Raw genomic sequence first — 19,696 nt, 5'->3', positions numbered from 1 at the left:
CCCACGGATCAAGATTTCAAATAAACACAAGTCAACGCAGTTACCGCACTTTTTGACATTGTCATTTTATACACAATACAAAATCAACTGTTAAAAATTGGTCTAGTAAAGCTATGCAATAAAGCTTGCTGGATTAATGTGAACAAACGGACTCGAGTAACCGCATTCACACATATATCGAAAAACTGAAAGTAGGTACATTTTGTTATTTCATTTTATTCAGCTTTACCCAAGATAAAATTGTGTTCACTTCTACTATCAAATATTTTACCATTCGCTTTAGTGTGGTAACACTGATAGTGTCTTTGTAAAATGTCTGCTTGGAAAGAGTCAAAAAATAAATTTAGTAAAATGAAACATTAACCAGTGTTTTAAACCGAACAAACGACACGTGATATTCAGGTGAATATACAGTGCATTAAGTACATTGTATAATTTCTGTGATATTTATCATTAATCAAGTGTTTGTGGATACCAATCGATTGAAAAATATAGGTTAAGATTGCAGTGATATTATGTTCGGTTCCTAGTGTTTTAAAAATACAATCTAGTCTTAAAAGCAACAAGAATACAGTGTTTTAGCTGCGTGCATGTATATTTAAAAGATTATTTATAGCTACGATGCGGATATTATATCAGTACGTCAAAGGGTTACCCTATAGTCTTAATAAATATAAAATGTCGATTAAATATCCAATATAGTGACTTCAATGGTGAAATAGTGTCGAGTGACACCCGCAACCTTGCAAAGAGCGGATAGAAAGCTATTGTCGCTTTTGAATTCGTTAAACAATGGCGAAAATCGACAACATTTGACATCACACCTAAGTTTTGTCATAGGACTGCATAGATTAATTACGTTTATGCAGTAACTACGCCCCGATTTCATTAATGTACACAATTTGTGTAATTGGTGTTAATAATTACTCAAATATTAATTAACAAAGCATTTTAAAAAGGTCATTAACCTTAACAATGTTTTCATTCATATGATAGATATAATGAAATGGTAATTCATTGGTCTTCATACATTAATATTTTTTTAAATTAGACGAAATTCTTAGTAAAGTTCATAAGAATAAGTTGCAAGGTGTATTCCCGTGGTGCATAAGTAAGCTGAAAAAGCCTCTTTTGAAGTAGTGTATTTAGACAAGATTAAAAGAAAATTCACGCACATAATTCTCTAAATAATTTATATTCAAAATAAAATGAACACTATGTTATTAAAATGTCCTTAATGTAATAATTTTCTACTAATTCTACGGTCATTCTCCTCTGAATATTTATGAAAGATTCAAACTGCTAAAACCATTCATATGCCACATGACTGATAGTAATATAACAAATAATCTTATTTATTTTATGATGACATTCCTACTAAATGATGGCAATGTTAATACTGCCCAAGTACATGTTTTATGCAACTGTAGCAATTGAGAATAATGTTTTTTTTTTATTATTCATTAAGTTTCATTATATTATTTTGGTTTTCATAGTTACATATGACTAAATGACTAAAGTGTTATTTTAATTTTGTCCTTACTACCATATTAGTTTTGAACAGTTTTGAATATCAATCTATGGACAGAAAGCATAGTAAGCTTAATTTCTTGCTAAATATAGAAGGTATTTGTATTATTTTATTTTACTACTGACTGCCTTTTTTAAATTTTGTGTTTTATTGTGGTTGAGTTAATATTTAAATGAGGTTATCTCGAGTCTCTGGATGTTGATATTGTGGATGATCTTCCCTGCACACATTTCATCATTGCTTAGTTAAAGTATGATAGTTTGGACATGTTTGCTCATAACTGAGTTAATTCTTTGTAGGTATCATATGAGTCGTCTGTTATCAAAGGTGGCAATCTGTGCATTTGGACAAAAAAATGTTATTGAAATGTCAATACATATTGCTTTGAATATAATCGTCTCCGTCAAAGAATACAGTTCAAAACCAGCATTAAATAAAGGTTAATACTTAACCTGTTATTTATCTAAGATGTCGTTCAGAAGAGTTTTGTGACTGACAATGGAATACAAAGTCAATAATTCGTTTTTCTGATTTACCAATAATTGTCCAAAAGTCACATTGCCGACTTTGATAATAGTCGACTCATATAATACCATTTGAATGTAATTTTATTTAATTTTTAAATATTAAGAATAAGTGCTTAGTTATAAAACACATATTTCTATGTAATAATAAATAATAAAACTAAAAACATAGTATTTTGTCTATTTTGTTATTTAAACATAATTAAAAAAATATATTTTGTTGTAGGTGCAGATCTTAATGAAGAAAAAATGATAGGAATCATGGATGGGGCCCAATGAAAGTGCATTAGAAAATTTAATCTCATAGAATATTGTGTTGTGTATGAAATGAGTGTGTTTTGATAGTATATGTTGGACACAGTGAATGGTAACATGTCCGAAGAGGAAGACTCGTCCCCTGACAGGGATTTGGTCCCCACCAATAATTCCTCTGGTAAGATATTTGTATTAATATGCATAAGTTGATAATTCTCAGTGAACAAAATTTTTATTTAAAATATAAATAGAATAAGATTTACCCTTCAATACAGTTTTATCTTTACGAAGGTCTGAAAAGTCTACATTTGTGATAAGTCAAGTGATTCACAGCTTGTACCTCTATGATAATAAATATATCAAAGCAGTAGCTCTTAAATGAAATTGCAGGTTTTAACCTGGTACATCTTATTCTTGCAACATATTTATGTTTAATTAAGTTTTTTTTTATACATTGTGTTAATAAGTGATCTCAGTTAGCAATCCGTTAACAGCATCAACGTTTTTATGGGCACAGGAGAGGTTTGATTGGTCTTGAAATTAGTAGTGATGCTTAGTTCATTTTTATCATATGTTTATTAGCTTGACTATTAGTTCTATGTAACAAATTCTTTCAATTTACTTTTAATAGACTTCAAGAAGTCTGTTCAATTTGTATCAAGTTCTAATAAGAATAGAAAAATTTTGCTATGTAGTTTGGCACAATATCGTGGACAATGATCAAAGTAATGATTTGTTTATTGCATTTACAAAATGAAGAACAGAAAACAAGTACAAATATGAATAAAAGTATTTTCTTTTCTACAAAAAGAACAGTGAAAAATATATAAATTTTGTTAGTAATGCTACTTCCGATATGCTTGCACATAAGAAAAGTGAGTGAGTGTGTTAGAGATGAAAGTATATCTACTCTGTGCCTACTGTTAATTATATTCGATACTATTGTCATAATAAGATTTGCTGCCATGGTATTGTTGATACATGTGTAATATGTAAAACTTTAAATATAATTTCTTGATGTCTACAATAGTTAAAAAAGTAATTGTATTCCTGTAGAACCTGCTCTGCATATTCAGTCAGAGTACATACTAAATTTATTTTTATATCATCAACGGGCCTTTATTGATACTCATGCAAGTTTTCAAGGCAATCGGACATCTCAGAACCTGTGGAAATGACGTTGAAATTGTCCTTTATATATATATTTTTTATTGCTTACATGGGCGGACGGATCACCTGGTATTAAGTGGTTACTGGAGTCCATAGACATCCACAACGTAAATGCGCCACCCAACTTGAGATATAAGTTCTAAGGTCTCAAATATAGTTACAACGGCTGCCCCACCCTTCAAAACGAAACGCATTACTGCTTCACGACAGAAATAGGCGGGTTGGTGGTACCTACCCGTGCGGACTCACAAGAGGTCCTACCACCAGTAGAAAATATATAGATAGATATATCAGTATATAGATAGATACGGGTCAAGCTAATAAAAGCGTGCCAAAAATTTAACGTTAGTATTTAATAAAGCGTTCGTACAACAGAAAAACGTACAACACCGTCGAGTACAATGTGTTTGGAAAATAGTTTGAATTTTAATTAACATTTGCTAGTACTGATTCACTGCACAACACCTTATATAGCAAAGTTCGTTTAATGTTGGTTTAATAATGTTATTATTGTGGCGGAGGCTATCACAGAACACAAGATATTTGACAGATGTCTGAATCTCGCTTACGACATTTTCAAGATGAGCTCGCATATATACAAGTCCCGAACAACAACATTCGGACCGTCGGTCTACCGAGCAATATCACCCGCTCGTTGGAAGATCTTCCCTTTGTCGTTTAAGCCCCTCAATTATGGCACAACCCTATGTTGCTATTATTATAGAGTACGTAGGCGGGTACGCTTCGTAGAGCGCGAAATATTTAACAGACGCCTGAATCTAAAGCACGCCATATACGGAACGATCCATCTGTACGATCTGTCGTTTCTGATACACTATCGATCATTCCGTATATGTGGCCCTTAACTGGCGACATTTTTGCTGGTGGTAGGGCCTCTTGTGAGTCCGCACGGGTAGGTACCACCTCCCTGCCTATTTCTGCCGTGAAACAGTAATGCGTTTCGGTTTGAAGGGCGGGGCAGCCGTTGTAACTATACTGAGACCTTAGAACTTATATTTAAAGGTGGGTGGCGCATTTACGTTGTAGATGTGTATGGGCTCCAGTTACCTGCCACCAGGTGGGCTGTGAGCTCGTCCACCCATCTAAGCAATAAAGAAAATTTAGCAAGAGCAGTGCTCCGCAGAATCTACCACCGGATCGGAAACGTGACCCACTGAGAATATCCGAGAAACTCAGTGGTTAATCAAATGAGAATAAATAAACGCGAACATATAGCATGAGATTTAAAAAAAAATCTTTTAAAGAGTTGAAGACGAAAAGTGAAGTCGTTTAAAGTAATGTGGCTTCGTAGGACAGGCAACGAACGCTATTTAGCCTATTTCTGCCGCGAACCAATCATGAGCTCCGATTATAGGGAGAGAGCCGTTATCGTATAGTGATGTTTCGACCTCATGTCTCAAGATGTTGATGGTGGAATTCGGTGCACAAAAAAGTGTCTTAACGCCTCGGGGTACTTGTATCAAGGTAGCTATTTTCGGAAACCCAATGCCTAAGAAGAAGAGAACTGATGGATGAGTAGATGAGCTCGAGAGTCCTAATGTCAGTTATTGGCGTTTGTGGGAAATAGTTTACTGCCTTTAGACATGAAGCCTCAACAGTATTATAGTATGGCTACCCTACCCTTCTGGATAGAAGTACTGGGTAGAAAAGCAATATTCATTGGACTGACTCTGTGACAGTAGTTAGCGTTTCTGACTGTTGCGCCTAGGGTCGTAGGATCGATTCCCACATCGGACAAACATTTTTGTGATAAACATGTTTGTTTGCTCTTTGTCTGGGTGCTTAATCTATCTATATTTATAAAAATGAATTGCTGTTCGTTTAGTTAGTAGTTTCGCTAAAACTCGAGAATGGCTGGACCGATTTGACTAATTTTGGTCTTGAATTACTTGTGGAAGTCCAGAGAAGGTTTAAAAGGTAGATAAATATGAAAATGCTCGAAATTAAATAAAAAGATCACTTTTGTTTTTCCTTTGATGTGTCCCCCATCGGACGAATTCCTTTTGTTGGTTTTAAGTTTATTTTATAAAAAAGTTTAGGTCTTTTAGTTATCGATTTAGGCACTACGAAGTCTGCCGGGTCAGCTAGTAGATGTATATATTTAAACCTGCTTAGATAATTATGTATGTCAGTCTGGTACCCATAACCAAAGAATTCTAATTTGAGATCAGACCGTGTTTGATTTGTTCTGTTATTATTATTACATATTTTGAATTAAAAAATATACATAATACATATTGTTATGATATGATAAATGTTTTAATTAATAAATAACTAAACTAACATCAAGGAAAATCATTTACCTTAATTAACAAACAAACACCACCATGTTCTTCAAATGTTATTGTAATCAATTAAGCATATACACATATATAAATAAGGTAGCCCGATTTCTACATAGCTAATCCTAATTTGGTCACATACATAATCGTAAAAATATAATATTACTAGCCGTACTGGCCCGCTTCGCTGGGCATTTAAAATTAACATTATTATTTATTGTCATTATTATTAGGGAGTCCAATACTCATATAAATATTAGCCTATCCATTGAGTACATGTATTTTCTACACGGATACCAAGTTTCAAGTCAATCGGATGCATGGTTCAGTAGTTATAACAGAACATCCGTAAAAACCACTGTAGATTTATAAGTGTAGATTACTTGATAATTGCTAGGTCAGTGTGAGCAAATTCTCTCAGATTGAGCCCGTGAGCTCACCTAACCCGTCCGCGAGAAGCTAGAATAGCTTCTTAGGCTACCAGTGAATAAGTAGGGAAAAAATAAAACCTCGACCGGACCATAATAAGTTAACTATTCCAAGCCAGTTGTTGCAAAACTTTGAGGAACACAACACTACTTGTTATAGATCTACATGTAACTATTATTGAAACCTTAGAACTTTTATATCTCAAGGTGGGTGGGTGGGTGCGTTGCAGATGTCTATGGGCTCCAGTAACCACTTAACACCAGGTGGGCTGTGAGCTCGTTTACCAAGCTAAGCAATATTTTTTTTTTATAGATTTACATACTTTTTGTTAGTTAAAATAGTAAATATTAATTTGCTAAGCCAAAGCTAAGCTAAATTAAATACTATGCGTCATGAGAAGCAAAAGATCGAAGAGAACATTTTTTGAATTCGTTGTTTTTAAAGCTCCTCTATGTTAACTTTTTTTTTATCCAAGTTCAATTCTATTTACAAAACGAATGGTAGTTTACGGATAATTATTTCTGAATTGAAAAATTTAAGGCAGGTTAAGTCGCGCGGCACTGTCAGTGAGTACATAAAACAGAGAGAGAGAGAGAGAGAGAGAGAATACACTTTATTGCACACCAAAACACAATTTACATTCAAAAACAATCAAAAAACAGATAAATTTGTACAATAGGCGGTCTTATCGCTAAAAGCGATCTCTTCCAGACAACCGTATAATTTATAGAAATTCTGGAAAATATAAAAAAATATGGCAGGTATGTTGCGGTGTACTATAGATAATACATTATAGAAAATATATACATACAATAAACAAAATATATACCGTTTACATATAATATGAAATATATACTTATTATTATATACCAATATACATACTTACATACAATACATACTAATATACTTACATACACATAATACATCAACAGTATGGAAATAATAAATGATGATGCAAACAAACAGCACTAAGAAGATAAGTAGTGTTCCTTTACCATTCTTTTAAAACAGTTTAAAGTTTGAGCACTTCTCACTGCATCCGGCAGAGCATTCCACAATCGAACCGCCTGGACGGTGAATGAATGGTCAAAGAATGATGATGAATGCGCCGGCATTTTCAGTCTCAGGCTATCCGATGATCTCAGGGAAAAATTATGCGTATCACGTAGGAACTCGAAACGTTCTTTGAGATATATGGGGGCATGGGGATTAAAGAGAGTACAGTATAGTAATGAAAGGACATGAGTATTGCGGCGAAGGCGAATTGGTAACCACTTGAGTTTAGTGCGAAATTCAGATACATGATCATATTTCCGTAAACCAAATATGAATCTTATGCAGAAATTTTGTAGCCGCTCAAGTTTATCAAGTTGTGTTTCAGTTAAATCAGTATAGCTGGCATCGGCGTAGTCAAGAATTGGAAGAAGGAGAGATTGTGCAAGCGCAGTTTTAGTGGCAGTTGGAAGAAAATTTCGTAACCGTCTCAAAGATCCAGCTGTTGCAAACACCTTCCGGCTAACCTCTTTTATCTGAGCGTTCCATGAAAGGTTTTTATCAATTAAGATTCCTAAATTTTTCACAGTATCGCTGATAGGAATTGGTACGCCATCAAATAAAATAGCCGGAAGCTGCGACCATTTCACTTTCGAGCACAATCTTGAACTGCCGACAACAATGACCTGTGTCTTCGACGGGTTCACCCTCAATCCATGCGAATTACTCCAACGGGATAATATTGATAAGTCATTATTCAGCGTCTTCATCGCGTTGGTCAGTTCTGACAAAGAAGTTTGTGTATAGATCTGTAGATCATCTGCATACAGGTGGTAGGAAGAAGTAAGTTGTATAGAAATAGAATTTATAAAAATTGAAAAAAGTAAAGGGGATAAAACGCCACCCTGCGGTACACCTACGTGCGTTTCACACCATGAAGAATAGGCATTCTCACAGTGAATACGCTGTCGGCGACCAGACAGGTAACTTCGAAACCAATCAACCACGGTCGGAGATATGTTAATGGAGCTAAGGATGGCTAGAAGTATGTCGAAATCAACGGTGCCAAATGCATTACTGAAATCCAGCAATGCCAACACCGTCAGTTTCCCACTCTCCATGCCAAGTCTGATGGCATCCGTAATATTCACCAGGGCTGTGACTGTGCTATGACCAGGACGAAAGCCGGATTGGTAAGGGTTTAAAAGCTGATTCCTTGTAAGAAACTCATTGAGCTGGTTGTGAATCAAGCGTTCTAAAACCTTTGAAAGGAACGGTAAAATGGAAATTGGACGGTATTCTGAAAAGGATATAGGATTCGACTTTTTTGGCAGTGGTGTAATTTGTGCTTCTTTCCAAGCCTTTGGAAAGATGCCGCTAGATAATGAGTGATTGAGGATATGACAGATAACGGGAAGGATTTGGTCCAGGATAGGAAGGATCATATTACGGGCGACACAGTCACTTCCAACTGCATTGGAAGTTATAGATAATATGCTCCGCTTAACATCACAAGCCGTTAGGTGATTAAAAACAAATGGAGAGCAATTTGGGACTGGAAGAGATGAAATATGATTTAATGTTTTTGATTTAGTTGTCCCATCAAAATCGGACGACGCACAGAAATGTTGATTTAATAAATCAATACTCGAATGAGATAAATGAGTGTTATGTTGTGATTTTCCAATCCCCAGTGATCTAAGAAATTTCCAGACTTTAGCTGGATCTCCATTTTCGACAGCACTATGGATATGTTGGCGTTGTGCATCCCTACACACCCTGTTGCAGTGATTACGGATGCGGTGATAATTTGTGCCATTTTCGAGGGTAGGTTTTTTCTTATATTTTAATTTAGCAGCCGCCTTCTTGATTAAGATACTTTTAATTTCATTAGTAAGCCACGGCGCTGGCAAATGTTTTATTCTTACTGGTCGACATGGTGCGTGCTTGTCATATAGACCAGTTAATTTTGCATTGAACTGATCAACTTTCTCATTGATTGAGGTAGAACACGTCAAAGCAGTCCAGTCAATGCTGCCTGCATCTTCTCGAAGACTTTCAATATCCATACCGTTAAAACTGCGCAGCAGAAGAATTTTTGACTTAGCCTTAGGAGGTCGTACTTTGTATGAGACGAAAATGAGATCATGATATGAGAAAGCGTCAGCTGAACATTGTCCATGGTCAGCCACGTAATCAAGAGAAGTAACGAAAATAAGATCAAGAAGTGAAGGAGCACAGTTTGGAAAATGATGTGTCGAGTTCAACGGTAGAATAGTTAAATTTACCGATTCGATCATCGAGTGAAATAAAGTACTGCGAGAATTATTTTTAAGGAGGCATGTGTTAAAGTCACCCATGATAATGGTATGAGTATATGAAGGCATTATGTTTTCTAGTAAAGTTTCAAAAGAAGTAAAAAAATCTATACTTGACGAAGGACAATAATAAACACCAAGTAGCATCTTCGTGTGTTGAAGTTCTATTTCAAGAAATAAGTGCTCGCCCGCACATGGCGGTGTAGGCTGTGCCGATACATTAACAACTGTACAATTAAAATATGAACGGATATAAATGGCAACGCCACCACCGCCACCAGTAATACGGTCGTTCCTAAAAAGTTGAAAACCAGGAATGGTATAAGATGTAGACGGAAGACATGGCTTAAGCCAAGATTCTGACACAAGTATAGCATGGATATTCTTAGAATCAAAACTTGCCAGCATGTCAGGGAAATGAGCCGGAATACTCTGGGCATTGATATGAACGACATTAAAATTCCTAGGAACACCAGAGAACCGTGAAGACAATGTTTCTGCTAAAGAAGGCACACTAATATCGCTGTTGTCGCTGTTTGCTGAATAAAAAGTTTCAGATTCACTTGTATCTGTTGAGTTGAGCATATAAGTAGAGAAAGTATATATATTTATATATTATACACAATATCAAAATATCAATACGGTTATGAATATATATACAAATTAATAATACCCACCAACTGGGAAAGTGTCTATGAAAATTAATTTAACTATAATAGAGACAAAACAAGCCAAAAGACAAACAAAATAACAAAATAAAAGAAAATCAAAGTAGCAAAATAGAATACCTATATAAAATATACGTAGCAATTAGGTAGTATAATCTTATTAGAAAATGAAAACATTAAATAGTAAATACAAAGCAAAAGAAAAAGAAAAAAAGAAAACAAAATAAATAAATAAAAGAAACTAAAATTAAAGAAATACAAATCAGAAGCATGAGTAGCAGTGAAAAGATTACAGTATAGTTAAATTCATCTCGACGTTTTCTTTATTAAGCTTCGCTTTAAACTTAATACGTGTAATTTAGCTGTATAGACGAAGATCCTTTTGCCACTTGAAAGTTGACAGTTAAAAAATTGTCAATATCATGCACTGTCACTGTCACTCAAATATTTAAATTTAAAATTAAATGTACCTACCGACAAAAGGCTAGGTACTTATAAGCTAAAAAACAGGTAGTTTGAAATTAATACTACATTATTAATATTATAAATTATAAACAAAATTAACGATAAAATGTAAAAAAATCATAAAAAATAATAATTAAAAAGTCTATAAGGAAAGTTAATTTCACTTTGTCACCTGTTAATCCTGTTATACACAAGAAAGGAAACAAACAAAAAGCAAGATTATCACTATCACTTTCTAGCAGCAGCGCGCTTTGCCTTTACCACAGCCGGTTTTGTAACAGCACGCTTATGAGCATCAACCTCAGGGACTGCCTCCGATGTGTTCTTTTGAAGATGATTAAGATCTCGATGTGTAACGACGCGATGTTTGATGCCATCCGCTCCCAAAATGTAGACACAGCCATCCTTGGTCCAGACCTTCTTCATGCCGAATCTACTCCGTGCAGCCATGAAAATGTCGTGCCGCGCTTTCGTCAGAAACTCCGAAATAGTAAAGCCGGTACCCTTTAGTTTTGTTTTAGAAAACCAAACTTGACTGCGCATTTTATACGTTTGGAATTTTATCAGTATGGGACGAGAGCCTTCGGATGTTGACAATTTATTCATACGGTGACATCTTCTAATATCAGCTGAGGAGAACTCGGCCAAAGCAAGATGACTGCCTATGAAATTAGACAATACCTGTTCAATTTGCTCACCCTTAGTCTCAGCTACTCCGTGAATGATCAACATTTTTCTACGGCTGCGAGTCTCTGTATTATCCTGCATGCGCGCGAGCATCTCCACCTGCTGTTGCAAGTTATTAAGTGCCTCAGTAATGAATGCCCGAAATGACGAAAATTCCAATGCCAAACTTGATGATGTGGTTGATAGTTCTGGAGACTTGTTGAGCTGGGCTTCGAACTTCGCCATACGTGCATTAAACAGCTCTGACATCTCAGCCAGTGAAGATTCAAGTGGATTCATAGTAACAGAGCAGTGAAGTGTGTAGAAGTAATTAATTGTAAGGATAACACTTGTCCAGCTGGTAGGTACAATCAGTTGTTAGAATAAATCATATAAATAATGGTGCCGTAATTTTTTCCTATTTTACACAATTTCCACAAAAACACAGTATTTTCGTTTCAACACACAATTACCCACCCAAACCATTCAAAACACTACAATAAAAATAAAAAAAACATTATTGAGAACTGATTTGAAGCTATACTGACGATATAGAGATCACTGAAGATATATTGTTATGTTGTTGCTGGATAATTTAAAAAAAAACATTTTTTTTTTCTTATTTCAGTGGTAGGTATAAAGCGTCTTAAGCAGATCGAGTCCATGTTCACGTCCCGTCGTCTCCAAGGTCCGAGAGCTCACACGTTAAGCGTCGAGACCCTGCTGGACGTCCTCTTGGTGTTGTACGACGAATGCTGTAACAGTTCCCTCAGAAGAGAAAAGGCAGTAGCCGATTTTATCCACTATGGTGAGGACAAACAACTATTCCCTTATGAATTTGAATTGTTAATTCTATATTTAATAGTGTTCTCTCTAAATTTTCGTAACTTTAAGTTTTATCCGATGACTTTTTGGCTGAAACGCGAAGAGTGAAGTTGTGTGATTTGTTTTATTTTGTCTATTTAGTGTTTCTTCAGGTTTAAATGTGTTATAACGGTGGTTTATTAACTGTTTGATATCTGTGAAAGTGCACAAATATGGGAAAATGAAACAAAGCCGCTGAAGGTAACTTCTCGGGATCCTCCAAAAAGTCCACTTAAAAGGTCTCAGTAAATGTTCACCATTTTACTGATCATCTCATCTCATTTCATTTAATTTCATCCCAGTTGATTAATGTCTCAAATTAATCATCTTAATTTCATTTCACTCCATATTATCATTATAAAAATAAGAATCTACATTAAAATAAGATATGACCTAAAGGTCTTAGTTACCAGGTCATAAAATCCCTTTAAAAAAAACAAAGATATTATCTTAGATCGCTTTTTATTTCCAAATAGTAATGTAATCTTCATCTGCTTACTGATGGGTCCATCAGTCGTCTCTATGAGTCTCTACCTTCTGAGCTCTAGAGGATGCGCCTCAACCTCAAATATCATGGCGTTATGCGGTGTACTGGTAACACCATCTGCAGTCAAATAGCATAAAACGGAAAAGTAAACAACTGAAAATCCCTTGAATGTTCTGGAAAAGTTTTAGGCATTGTCGAAATATAAGCGTAACATAGATGACAAGAGTTTTATATGAAGTAAAGTGACAGAAAAAACTAAGTCGGATAACTTCAAGAAAGCGAATAAATAAATTGTCATAGTGAATTCTACCTTAATTGTCATGATAATTAAATTTAATTTTAAATTAGTATTTCGGGGAGAAAAAATCTGTTTTCCTGAGCATCAGTTAATAACAATATTGAATAGGTTGTACTGCTCACCCGTTCGTGGTTATTTTGTGATACATTGCGCGTTCGTTCGCAATTCATTTTGGTGTGTGTGAAATTTGTAGTTTTTTCTCTTTACCTATTCGCCTAAGAGGCTATTTCAGCTACGCCCGGACGGGTAGGTGAGCTCAAGGGTTCCACCTGAGAGAATTTGCTAACACTAGTCCTAGTAAGAGCAGTGCTTCGCTGAATCTACTACCGGATCGGAATCGCGACCCACTGAGAAATATTTGTAAGATCCGGTTCATTCACGACTGGGAACCTATTGATCGTTGATAGCGTTAGAGATGATATTTTTGTTCTAATTACAGTGAAACCGGTGGCGACTGCTTTAAAACGTCTGCGATTGTCAAGGGACGACTTCGAGCTGGTGAAGGTCATAGGGCGCGGCGCCTTCGGTGAGGTGTGCGTGGTGCGAGCGTCGTTCATACAGGTGGGCCCTGGTCACAAGTCGTTGACGACCAAAACTATTTCCGCTTCGTGTGGTACAAAGAGGAACTTTGCGAAACACACTACGCAATGTAGTAAAAATTACATTAAAATATTACAACTTACGTTGATTTATGTGTCTCATCTCATTTCATTTCACTTCATATTATCATTTTTCATAAAAATAAGAATATAAATTAAAATAAGCCCTGACCTAAAGGTCTTAGTTACCAGGTCATAAAATCCGTTAAAAACAAGTTGATTTATGTCTTCATCTAATATATAAAATTCTCGTGTCACAGTTTTCGTTGCCATACTCCTCCGAAACGGCTTGACCGATTTTGATGAAATTTTTTGTGCTTATCCGGTATCTATGAGAATCGGCCAACATCTATTTTTCATCCCCCTAAATGTTAGGGGTAGTGCAACCCTAAATTTTTTTTTTTTTTTTTAGACAAATTTTTTTATTTCTATTTTTTTATGATACAACATACAAAAATACATACAATCCTCAATTTTCACCCTTCTACGATCAACCCTTATTTTTTATTTGCTAATTACAAACTTTAAAATTTTTTGCGAGAATTTTGTTTTTATTTTGTCATGACGTAGAATAAAAAAATTCATATTACTCTGAAATTTTCACCCCTCTACGATCAACCCCTATTTTTTATTTCTTAATTATACACTTTAATTTTTTTGGCAAGATTTTCATTTTTATTTTTATTTTGTCATGAATAAAATAAAAACTGATGATACTCTAAATTTTTCATCCCTCTATGATCAACCCCTATTTTTATTTGTTAATTATAAACTTTAATTTTTTTTGCAAGTTTTTATATTGTTTTGTCATGACTTAAAATAAAAAAAAACATATTACTCTCAATTTTCACTCTTATACGATCAACCCCTATTTTTCCATCCTGATTAATATTTTTTTTATTCTATGCACAGATCCGCAATGAGGTTGCAAGATGGCAATCAAATATTATAATTGTAGTACGATAAATTCTTATTCAGAGTTTATAATTTCAAGTTCCTTTAATAATGATTTTTTTTAAATTGAATTTGATCTCCCGCCCTCGCCGATCGACTACTGATCAACTATCAATCGATCAGCTATCCCCGCCAGGAGTCACCACTCATCCAGCAAACATCACGTAGTAGGGATGAGGACGAAGCCGGTCTCCTGTCTTACTTTTTCTTTTTAAGAGATTTTATGACCTGGTAACTGAGACCTTTAAGTCATGTCTTATTTTAATTTATATATTATTCATATTTTTATGAAAAATGATATTATGGAGTGAAATGAAATGAAGATGATTAATTTGAGACACTAATCAACTGGGTTGAAATTAAATAAAATGAATTGAGATGATATGGGATGAAATATAATCTTAGTAAAATGGTGGTCATTTACTAAGATTTTTTCCGTGGACTTTTTGGAAGATCCCGCAAAGTTACGTCCAGCGGCTTTGTTTCATTTTCCCACATTTGTGCACTTTCACAGATAATAGACAGTTAATAAACCACCATTATTACACATTTAACCCCGAAGAAACACTAAATAGACAAAATAAAACAAATCACACAACTTCACTCCTCGCGTTCCCGCCTAAAAGTCTCCTGTCTTACTATACATCATAGATTATACACTTAATATATTTGAGAGCTATACAATACTATACATTTTTCAGCCATTTTTTTTGGTTTTATTTGTGTATCAATAGTATGTTCAGTAGGTCTGAGAATCAGCTACTATCTATTTTTCATACCCCTAAGTGAAAAGGGTTGTCCACCCCAAACATTTTTTTTTTTTTTTTTTTTTGATATATTTTTTTTGTTTATAATGAGGTATTATGTGGTTAAATGAGGTTTTTTTTTCTACAGTAGAATTTTCTTAGAAATCTTATTTAAGGCAACACAAAGTTTGCCGGGACAGCTAGTTATTATATATAATCGCGGTGCTTGGAGGAAATGCTTAATTGTCTTATTTTCGATTTTGCTCGTTTAATTAATTCGCGACTAGTGCAGAGAAACCAATGGTTCGGTTTTTTTTTCATATTCAGTGATGAAAGGCTATGGTTTAAAAGATATTTCGCTTATTACGCTTAGTCTTTGTACGTAAAGGTGCGCTTTATTTAGTATTAGCATCAACAGTTCGATGTTTTTAATTGAACTTCAATTATGTTTACATGTTTTTTTTTGTTATGATTTTTTTTACAAATTTTAAACTTTAAATGACTCTCTCCCGTAAATTTACAATAATGGTGCTTAAACCAAATAGCCTTTCTTTCATCTCTCGATATATATTTGTGGTCTCATGACTTGGGACATGAAAATATTTAAGGTCACCTAGTTGGGGGGAGTGAAAGAAGCTTTAATGGTATAACGCTAATCTAGTTCTTTAATCTATGTGCTTAGTGCGAGTTTTTTAACGTTCTCGATAGCGTAAAAGTTAACTCAAATTTGTATGGAGTTGAAACGTTCGCCTACGTTTGCCGCTAGGGGCGCTGTTCCAAATCCATACAAATTTGAGTTAACTTTTGCGCTATCGAGAACGTTAAAAAACTCGCACTAAGCACGCTGGAACTTCTTATACACAGGATTGTGGTAAATATGTATGATGTATGATATATACACCTGTGTCAACCGATAATACACTCTATTTCTAGTGGATTTAAGTTTTGTTTTTCATTGTATAAGGGTGGAGACGGTGGTGCTCCCGGCGCCGCCGCGGCCGGCGACAGGGTGTACGCCATGAAGATATTAAACAAATGGGAGATGTTGAAGGTACGTGACACGGTCGCACACAAAACACCTTTATGTTAAGGACATAAGGTCGGCTATCGATATTAGGCTAATCGAAAATTTAACATTTTGAATAATAGTATCGGAATTTACTGCTGGTAGGGTCTTGTGAGTCCGCATGGGGTAGGTACCACCACCTCACCTATTTCTGCCGTGAAGCAGTAATGCGTTTGGGTTTGAAGGGTGGGGCAGCTGTTGTAACTATACTGAGACCTTAAAGCTCATATCTCAGGGTGGGTGGCGGCATCTACGTTGCAGATGCCTATGGGCTCCGGTAACCACTAACACCAGGTGAGCTGTGAGCTCGTCCATCCGTATACGTTATAAAAAATAAGCAAGAGCAGTGCTTCGCTAAATCTACTACCGGATCGGAATCGCGACCCACTGAGAAGATCCTCAGTCCGCAATCCTCAAGTGACATCTATCCTAAGACACACGTCTCCGTCTATTGCTCATTGTTCTGCGCATATTGCGTCGGCAGGGGCGTCTGTAGGCATACCCTTCCTATCTATACTTCTATACTAATATATAAATCTACAGTGGTTTTGACGGATGTTCTGTTATAACTACTGAACTATGCATCCGATTAGCTTGAAACTTGGTATCCATGTAGAAAATACACGTACTTAACGGATAGGCTAATATTTATATGAGTGTTGGACTCCCTACACCAGTTGCGGGGGCGTTAATGATGAGAATCTCTGTGGGGGTGAGAAATAATAATGTTAATTTTAAATGCCCAGCGAAGCGGACGGGTACAGCTAGTATCTTACGTGATGATAATGATCTTATCGTGTGTTATTACAGAGGGCGGAAACGGCGTGTTTTCAAGAAGAAAGAGACGTCTTAGTTTTCGGCGACAGGAGATGGATCACGAATCTACACTACGCTTTCCAAGATGAACACAATCTGGTAAACATATATATATATCCTCCTCCTTGTGCCGATAATCCTCATGCTGAGGGTCGTAGCCTCATGAGGCTTTCTTGGGAAAATACACATGGTGGGGTCCCGCGCCCTTCCAGGGCAGTGCTTTTGGAAGAGATTTAGTTCTTCGAGGCCGCTGAAGCCTTATTTGAGTCCGGTTGATTAACCACCTCCAGATATTCGGCGTTGACTGTATTACGGTGGAAAGGTCGAAATCCAACTCAACCCTCCTCTTTTCTTATCCAGGCATGGGACTGGTACTGGCAGATATATAGATATATTTATTATTGCCTATCTCACGGAAATCTTCAACATCATCGTCACCGAATTTTAGAAGTACCATATTAAATATTGAACACTAAATCACGCGTCGTGGCCGATTACAATACCAATAATTTTATAGCCTGGAACTAATATTCTGAACAGTATCAGATAATAAAAGCATTTAAATTTGTAGACAATACTGGGGGAGGTCTATGTTCAGCAGTAGACGTCTGTAGGCTGATAAGAAGAAGAAGAAATTTCACCAGTTCAAGAGTTTTAAATTACATTTCCCTGATTATTTACGATGTGAGATATCAGGGGGGCTGGGGGACCAGCTTCGTCCTTACAGATCCATCAGATCCAATAACTCTTACATTAGATACCTTCAGCTCTAACACTAGGAGCAGGCTGAGGAACCCTGGTAACGTTACTCGTCGAACTCGACAAAGAGGTCGACGTGCAACCTAACCCGTGCATCAGCCCGCTGAGTTTCTCGCCGGATCTTCTCAGTGGGTCGCGATTTCGATCCGGTGGTAGATTCATTCGCGAAGCAGTTGCTCTTGAGTTGTTAGATCTCCTTCGGAGGCTCTCGGGCATCTGTTAGCAAATCTCACCCGTCCTGGCTGAGCCTTTCCTCGCCCACCTGTCCTGGTGAAGCTGGAAAGGCCTCCGGGTCACCAGTAATCTTTCAATCATGAATACAAAACGTGTGTGTCTGCAAGTCACACACGGTAGAAGTAAGACCCATAAAAAAAAATCGCAAGGGTTAACCACTTTGCAATGCAATGGAAAGAATGTCTATCAACTTTGTAACATCTCGTACCGCGATTCAGGAATTGTTGAATTTACGTGCAGCGACATCTGTTGATAACAGACTAAATAGAAATAGAAGTATCTGAGGGCGCTCCGAGAGCCATGACAGTGTGCACGGACGTCAAAAACACACTGAACTAGTCGGGGACGCGAGACCGTGTGGAGCGCTTCGTGATTTGTCGGCGCCGCTCGGAGCCGCTTCGGCAAGCCAATCGCGGCACACTTATTTTTTTTCGTTTCATTTCATTTCGTTTCATCGCGTTTGAAATCACATCACAACGGTTCTAAAGAAGTTTCACTTCAAAAAAAAAAGCTATGGGGTCGCACAGAGGTCACGCGTTTCGACTTTCAGTACCTCGTGATGGACTACTACTGCGGCGGGGACCTGCTCACGTTGCTGTCCAAGTTCGAGGACCGGCTGCCGGAGGACATGGCCAAGTTCTACATCGCCGAGATGGTGCTGGCCATCCAGAGCGTGCACGAGCTGCGATACGTGCACAGGTGAGTTACTACTACCCACTTATACGATGAAATACGTACTCAACAAATGTTCACGATTGACTTCCACAGTGAAGGAATAACATCGTGTAATAAAAATGAAACCTGCAAAATTATAATTTGCGTAATTACTGGTGGTAGTACCTCTTGTGAGTCCGCACGGGTAGGTACCACCGCCCTGCCTATTTCTGCCGTGAAGCAGTAATGCGTTTCGGTTCGAAGGGTGGCGGTAGCCGTTGTAACTATACTGAGACCTTAGAACTTATATCTCAAGGTGTGTGGCGCATTTACGTTGTAGATGTCTATGGGCTCCAGTAACCACTTAACACCAGGTGGGCCGTGAGCTCGTCCACACATCTAAGCAATAAATAAAAAAGTTTGAATTAGAAATATTTTTTCTTTTTGCAGAGATATCAAGCCGGACAACGTTCTGTTGGATGCAAGCGGTCACATCAGGCTGGCGGACTTCGGATCCTGTCTGAGGCTCGGCGATGATGGGAAGGTACCGACTTTATTAGACTTGGGCTGTTAGACTAGTGACACCGGACCACATCTTGTTGTGGTATAGCTAGATACATTACATGCACCCATTGGTTGAAACTGTTTGGTATAGACAGGAAAACGATCTCGCGGCCCACCCGGTGTTAAGTGGTTACAGGAGCTCATAGACATCACATCATGAATTTCGGCAACTACCCTGAAACATTATATTTAAGCTATTGCTCGGATGCGTGAATTAAAAGTTTCTTAATGTTTTATTCCGGCACATAACGCCAGAATAGTTCACGCCTGGAAATTCACTGAGAGATAAACTTATTTTGGACTCTTTCGAAGAGGTATGGTACCAAAAAACAA

At 36.6% G+C, this 19,696-nt stretch overlaps 1 protein-coding gene across 4 annotated transcripts in view; it reads left to right on the top strand.

The window, feature by feature from the left end:
• The first annotated feature begins 45 nt into the window (after window positions 1–45).
• The window catches only part of LOC101746513 (serine/threonine-protein kinase Genghis Khan), an 80,497-nt gene continuing 60,846 nt past the window's right edge, over window positions 46–19,696 (top strand). For 3 of the 4 annotated variants that reach the window (XM_038020154.2, XM_062675645.1, XM_038020152.2), the window contains exons 1-8: window positions 264–402; window positions 2,282–2,488; window positions 11,951–12,130; window positions 13,411–13,532; window positions 16,235–16,321; window positions 17,147–17,251; window positions 18,696–18,844; window positions 19,250–19,343. In XM_038020154.2, coding sequence (XP_037876082.1) covers window positions 2,404–2,488; window positions 11,951–12,130; window positions 13,411–13,532; window positions 16,235–16,321; window positions 17,147–17,251; window positions 18,696–18,844; window positions 19,250–19,343 — 822 coding nt within the window. In that variant the 5' untranslated portion in view covers window positions 264–402; window positions 2,282–2,403. Of the gene's footprint in view, window positions 192–263; window positions 403–2,281; window positions 2,489–11,950; window positions 12,131–13,410; window positions 13,533–16,234; window positions 16,322–17,146; window positions 17,252–18,695; window positions 18,845–19,249; window positions 19,344–19,696 lie in introns of those variants that run through there. The other variant, XM_062675644.1, reaches the window with a different exon arrangement.

The sequence above is a fragment of the Bombyx mori genome, chromosome 24 (assembly GCF_030269925.1).
Source record: "Bombyx mori chromosome 24, ASM3026992v2".
Lineage (NCBI taxonomy): Eukaryota > Metazoa > Arthropoda > Insecta > Lepidoptera > Bombycidae > Bombyx > Bombyx mori.
This window is presented reverse-complemented; position numbering and strand designations above follow the sequence as displayed.